Below are 7,053 nucleotides of genomic sequence, written 5' to 3' on the forward strand. Positions count from 1 at the left end.
TGGGTTATTATGCCCGAGCTTGTTCGGGGGGGATTTTTCTTAGGGACCGTACTGGGTTACGTAATTTTTGTTTTTCGTAATTTTTATTTCCTTTTGAGGGTTTGGTTTGGCCCCTCTCTCATAAGTGAGATATTTAAGAGAAAAATAAATAAAAGGGTGGTGTATGAGAAAAACCTAAGGTGCAAAAATAAACACATATGAGCAAGTCCAATAGAAAAAAAAAATTCTTGAAGAAATAAACTGAAATGTTAATGGGTTTGGAATAGTTTTTTTTAACTTGGGTGGGTTACAAGTTTCGGCAAACCCAAAATTGTCGTCTTCGTGAGCTTAGCTAAGCTAGTAAGGACAATGCATAATATATGCAAAGTTCGGGATTCGAACCCAGGACACCACAAAAACATCCAAAATTGTCGTGCGATTGGTAATCTACGGTTAATTAGTACGTTCAAAATGTTTTTACGAGATAAAAATCACACATGTGTATTCATCTCAGAAACTAAGATTTTTTTTCTTCTTCAGATGAATAAGTTTAAGAATATTCAAGGTAATAGACGTGGCAACAGTCCTGCAATGTTTTGAAAGGAAGGAGTTAAAGTCGAGATATTATCTCTTTCCTCTAACCATATTGATGTCTTAATTGCTAACGAGAATGAAGATGAGAAATGGAAGTTTATTAGGGGGGTATATGATTTTTCCGAGTCTCAGATGAAGCATAAAACATGCGAGTTAATTGACCTGTTAGCATTGGTGGTGTTTTAAACCGGTCAGAAGACCAATCACACGTTGACACTTGGCATAAACTTACACTACCTTCACATGAGTACACTCACTCTTCGTATCAACTTTTGTCGAAATCTTTTCCTGATTCTTTTCCACGCGTTCGAGCCTATTATTTTACTGTTGGAGGAAGTTTACCAGGTTCGTCAAGATTTTGTTCGTCTCCGGCGGTGGAGGAACTGGGAGAACCGGTGGAGGAATAGCAACATCCTCTGTGCGCGGAGGAGGCGAAGGAGGAGCGTTACATTTATCAATGTGGAAGGACGACTGTCGATCGTAGCGACGACGATAGCGTTGTTTTCGTTTCCTTCTGGATTCACCGGTTCGAAAATCAGAACTGTTTTATCTTGGAGGATTTAAATCGCATGATGTAGTTTATAAGCGATGGAAGAGCGACTCGTGGTTGCTCTTCTACGAGTTCCCACCATTGCTTCGGAGGATGGAGCAGTAACTCTCAACCATTGTGCTGGAGGAACGTGTAACTGAAAACGGATACGGCGGAGGAGCACGTAACAGAAAACGATTATGGTGGAGGATCATTATACTGTGACGGTTAGCGAACGATCCCCTTCTTCTAGCGCTATATGATCTGTCCGATGAGGATGGATGAGAGGCAACGTTGGCGGAAAGTGCTTCAGTACGGTGGTGATGAGTTTTCGCGGTGGAACGAAAGGTTTTCGTAGGCATGTTAGCACTTCAACGCTCAAGTCAGTAATGGAACTGAGAAAGAGTGTGTAGAAAGTGTTGTGAAAAGTGAATCATACCTTGAGGGTGAAACAATATCACCCTTATATATAGTGGCAGAGCCAGAATTATTATAAAGCCTGGGAAAAAAAATTGCAACACATTTATAGAGGTTTACATAAGAAATTGCAAGCAAAAAGAATAAAAAAAACTAAAGAAATTGCCCAATTTGTAGAAATTTAGAAGGATTTACATAAGAAATTGCTAAAATTTTAGGCCAGAGCACGGGCAACTGCCTAGGCTCATCGGGCCTTGAAACCAACCTTTCTTATATAGGCGCGCGGTGAGAATAATCGGCTCCAGGTTTTGCAACGTGTGATTACGAATGGTTAGATGACACATGTAGGATGATCATCACGTGGGGCGTGCTGGTATGCATTGCCTTGCATTAAAGTTTACGTGTTCCTTCAGGCGTGGAGCTTAAAGCAATGTAAGTCCAGGCCACGTGACAGCGTATGATTGGTCTTCTGACCGGTCCAGAATAATAAGGTTAATCGAACCGGACACCGGTCCGGTCATGTTTGAACCGGTCTATTTTTATTTCAAAAACTTTTGAAAAAAAAAAAAGAGTCAAAATATCAAAAAATAGAATAAAAAACGCAAACCCTGAGCGTGCCAGAAATCGAATTTGTGAAAGCAAAGGAAGGAGGAAGGTCGCAGTTTACAGCATGAGTTCATCCAACATTAGAGATCTTCAACGCGAACTGGAGAACAAAGCTAACGATCTCAACAAGCTTCAAAAGGGTAACCTTTTCACTATTCTATTTCATTTCTTTACACACTTTTCTCCTAATTCCTTCAAAATCATTCATCTTTTTTTTCAGATATAGCGAAGAATCATCAAGTGAGAAAGAAGTACACTATCCAACTTGGCGAAAATGAGCTCGTTCTTAAGGTACCCTTTTATGTAATTTACCGAGCTCGTTCTTATGGTACCCTTTTTAGAGTCGGTCCATACGGAGCTTTGTTCTGGCTATAATTGGGTTCTGCTAGTGGACAGTAGGATTGGTCTCTCGGGTCTTTGGGCCGGATACCAAGGTTTTTTTAAAATGATTAATACTTTGATATGTCTTTTGATAGTTAGTTTGATTATCGAATGTGTATTCGGTTAATTAGTTTGATCTCTAGAATTAGGATACAAACTAAGTGATGTATTGGTAATTTTTTATTCATTTATGATTATTTTATAGTGACAGCGCCATTACTCATTTAGGACCAAAATGATGGTTTGATTTTTGCTATGTTTCACTGATTGTTTTGGTTTTCATTGTTGTTCTTTTTACAATAGGAGTTGGATTTATTGAACGAAGACGCAAATGTTTACAAGTTGATTGGACCTGTACTTGTTAAGCAAGATTTGGCTGAGGCCAATGCAAATGTCCGCAAAAGAATTGAATACATTTCAGCTGAACTGTAAATTTTCTTGTCTCTTTTTTATTTTCTTGATTTTGGAGGTTTCTTTAGTATTTGATTTAATTCAGCTGCCTAGAAAAATGATCTGTTTCATAACTGTGTCAAAATCTGTTTCCTTAGCATATGATTTTATGATTGAAAAGTAACCATTTGGAATGTTTATTAGGGCTTATATATATATATTATCTAGCTTAAATAATCACTTCAAAATATTGGTCACGTTAACTGTAGTTATATGTTTGCATATGGGGAAGTATTGTTTTGTGATATCTTGCATTTTTTTGTTATTACTTTTGGATGAAGAATAGGTAATTTATTCATAGACAAAAGGGCTACAAGTTAACGCATTTCCTGTACTTACAAACAATGAATTTGACTATCTTGGTCTCCTGAAGAGTTTATTTCCATTTTCTTTTCTTGTATCCTATAAACGATGAACTAGTTTTTCATTTAAATTATTATTTTATAACTGCTATGATTACCATAGACTTGATTTTTGTTGATATGCGGAAAGACTTAATTGGTCAATTAGAGAAATATGTTGTTTAAGGATGGAAAGTGTTAATCCACCAAATGTTGACTTGTGTTGAGGAGTTTGGATAGTGTGTAGGAAGTCAAGTTTCAAGTCTGTATGCTTCCATTGTACAAAAATAAGGATGAAAATGGAAATGAGAAATACTGAAACTATTTTATATGAATTATTACTTTTTCATACGGTTTGCTGTCCATTGTAAGCCCATCAAATGTAAAAGATTTCCGCTACTGTGAAGCATAGAAAAGTCAGATGTACCTAGTTTTACCCATGTCGAGTGGTTGTTCAGCCGTATGACTAGAACCTATAACAAGGAGGCCGTATGGCAGCAACCTTGCTGTCTTCATCTTTCGTATAGGAAAAAAAACTCTGTATTAGCAAAAGGTGTATGTTAGGAGAAATAGAAGAGGAGCAGCCGATTGAACCTTCTCAGTCTGCTATATAAAGATATAGGTCCTTGTAGATTGTAATAGATAAATAACTTTGGCTAAATAGTTTGGAAAGATTAGAAAGGGAATGAAAGAAAGGTACAGCGAACCGTAAATGTGTGCGATTAGATATACTGGGAGGAGAGTTCATGTCTGTCGAATACCGAGTCTGTTCTTTCCTTCAGTTCAATACTTGAGTCTGTTCTTTCCATTTTCAATTGTATCGCCATGAGAGTCAATCTGATAGTATCCATTTCTTTCTCCAGAGCCACTGCCCTGGCCTCTGTTTTCTTTGGTGGCATCTGATTCCTGAATGTGCTGACGAAGAAACATCATCCTTCTTTCAAATCTTGCGGTTCGGACGAATTTGATGAAAACTAGAAATAACATAACAAAAATAAAAGCAAGGAAAATGCTGCAAAGAAGGAAACACAGCGGAATTAAAATTCCTACTTTCAGAGCTAGGCTCCTTTAGAGAACAAAATGTTCCCTCCCATAACTAACCAAATGATTGCTCCTATAGTGTTTGCTCCTATCTTACACTCCCTTATATTAGAGTTCCCCCCTATAGTGTTTGCTCCTATCTTACACTCCCTGCCATATGGTTTCAATTCTGCTCATTCCTACTTATGCAAACTTTCCGCATATTGGGCATGGGCTGCTGCTCCCTCTTAGTGTGGTTTATGTTGGGAGAAGTTGGACAGAAGTAGAGGATTAAACCTTCTGGGTCAGTCAAAGGAAGAGAGTAAAGAGAAGGGTCAGAGAACTGTAAGGGCAAGTGATTAAACATTTTGAGAAGTGGAGACTTTAGGTCTCTTGAAAATGGAAGACTATTCTTTCATTCAGTTTAATACATAATTCTTTTCTTTCTTTCTCTCTCTATTGTCTGATACCCGTTCCTATCAATTTACTTGTATTTCAAGTTCTTATTGTTTAACAATAATACATATTGTTCGATGTGGCAATCCATTTTGTTTTAGAATTTTATTTTGTACTACCTAAATGTATTTATCTTAGGATGTCTTGGACATAAACTTCCATTTCCAGCCTGTGATTCTGCCTAACCCTGTATAATGTATTCCAATCTGCTGACTTGAAGTTTCTGTCCTGACACCTCTTGATCTGTTTCTTTGAGAAACTTTCATATTTTTTTTGGTAGTGAAACTGATAGGAACCAAAGGATCCTACCAATGAATTAACAGCTTTCCCATCAGAAACTTTAGCATTGGTTTTCAAATTTTGGTTTCTAAAATATCAGGGTGTATTTGAATATATATGTTAAGTGCTACAGTAAACAAAGTAAACATGAAAATACTGTTTAGTGAGTTATGCTTAGTTTTTTAAATTGCCTATTTGTGCTTTGTTTCAAATCTTACATAATCAATCCCAAGCCCGACTAAAAAACGAGGGTTGTTCAGGCAATTGATACTCAGCATAAAACTTATCAAATTCTTGTGACATGGCCAGGCACACCACACTAACCAACATCTATCCTGGTTGTCCTTCCCCTCATTGTGTTTTACACTAAGAGACCTAAACAGATCTGAACCGGTCCTTAGGATATTATTGTGCACTTATGTACTCTATGATGCAGTTATGTATTTGTAAGTTTGTAATGAATTGGGAAGTTAAGGGAAAAATATGTTGGTCAGTTTTTGGTTAAGGAATTGGAAGGGAGACAGATTCCAAGCTCTCAAAGCTTGGCTTTGAAAAATGAACATTCTGTTACCTTGTCTCTTAAAACTTCCTATGTTGTATTGTTGTATGTGTGTTATAATAAATAATGAACTTCTGTTGATACACTGTCACAGAAGATTTCTACTACAAAATCCTCTTTTTATCTTTAATATATTCAAGTTTAGATACCACTTCTAACAGATTGCTGCATGTTTTATGGCTTCGTTTTAGATAATGTTATGGTTTCGTTGATTTTGCTATCATCATCATCATTATCTCTTATGGTCTTTGTGTGTCAGGAAGCGTCTTGATGCCACGGTTCAAGATTTGGAAGAGAAGCAGAATAGCAAGAAAGAAACGGTTAGTCACTTTTACTTGATTTTTAAGCTTTGACTTATAAATTATTTCTCATGGAAAATAAATACAGAATAACATTTGGCAGATCCTAGCTACTAGATAGGCCTCTAAAGGCATGTTTGGTTGAACAACATTTAGTGGGTCCTGTGTCTAAAATGCCATCCCTGTTCCCTTGAATGGCCTGGTGTGTGATTTTTTTGAAATTAAATGAAGTCTCTATGTGCATTATTTTGCTTGTTGAGATTATTTCTTGTTAAGAGAACATAGAATCATGTGTTAAGAGAGCATAGAAGTGTAGAAAAGGGCAGCCCTGTTCACAAAGCTCCTGCACACACAATGTCTGGGAGAGGGGTCCCACCATTTGGTGTATTGTATGCAACCTTACTCTGTTTTTACACAAGAGGCTGTTTCTTGGACTTGAACCCTTGACCTTTCAGTCACATAACAACTTTACTGTTGCCCCAAAGCTCCCTCTTTCGGCTTATATTAAGTGTCCTCTAGAATATTTGTTTGTCTCAAATTATTTGTCATTTTAGAATATTATAGAAGTATTTTTACTTCTTTTTGATAATACCCGTTTATTTGTATCTCAACGAATCTTATATTTAGTCTTTCTACTTAACTACTCTACTTGATACTTCTATGAATAAGAGTATATTTTATCTTGGAAACTAGTGTATTTGGTTTTTTTAAAAGGCGTGTAACCTTAAATGACACATAATATGAGAGACAAAGTATTTACTCCAAATTTCTGTCTTTATAGGTGTAATTTTTTTAAATTTAAATAACAATTTGAAGTAATTTGTTATGTGATATTGCAGATAATGAAATTGCAACAAAAGATGCAATCTCTTCAGGCTGGGAAAGGGAAGGCATAGTTATGTCCTTGATCGTCTGTTTACTGTAACTTAACCGTTCATAGGTGGTGAATGAGTTCTGTTCTTGTTTTATTTTCCAATGTGACTTTTGATGCCAAAGAAAGAATGTGGAAAGATAGAAGCAAAGACAGAAACCACTCTAGTTTTGCTCAAACAAACAAACTTGTAGATGGATATGATGTTTAGCATTGTCTCATTATTATGGTTTAAATATCTCTGACACCTTGAAATATACTATGTTTTTGTA

General features: G+C 36.4%; 1 protein-coding gene across 1 annotated transcript; it reads left to right on the forward strand.

Annotated features, from left to right (window-relative positions):
* Positions 1-2,103: 2,103 nt before the first annotated feature.
* LOC11405158 (prefoldin subunit 6) lies at positions 2,104-7,053 on the forward strand. Its single transcript, XM_003614523.4, has 5 exons — positions 2,104-2,265; positions 2,346-2,416; positions 2,810-2,934; positions 5,871-5,931; positions 6,750-7,053. The coding sequence occupies exons 1-5, from the start codon at positions 2,190-2,192 to the stop codon at positions 6,804-6,806; spliced, it is 390 nt and encodes a 129-aa protein (XP_003614571.1). The 5' UTR covers positions 2,104-2,189; the 3' UTR covers positions 6,807-7,053.

This window comes from Medicago truncatula, chromosome 5, assembly GCF_003473485.1.
Source record: "Medicago truncatula cultivar Jemalong A17 chromosome 5, MtrunA17r5.0-ANR, whole genome shotgun sequence".
Lineage (NCBI taxonomy): Eukaryota > Viridiplantae > Streptophyta > Magnoliopsida > Fabales > Fabaceae > Medicago > Medicago truncatula.

Excerpts from the sequence above, each read along its gene's own strand:
- LOC11405158 (XM_003614523.4), top strand. The coding sequence starts at position 2,190 with ATGAGTTCATCCAACATTAGAGATCTTCAACGCGAACTGGAGAACAAA. Across the intron at positions 2,266-2,345 it reads TCTCAACAAGCTTCAAAAGG|ATATAGCGAAGAATCATCAA; the intron begins GTAACCTTTTCA and ends CTTTTTTTTCAG. Across the intron at positions 5,932-6,749 it reads AGAATAGCAAGAAAGAAACG|ATAATGAAATTGCAACAAAA; the intron begins GTTAGTCACTTT and ends GTGATATTGCAG.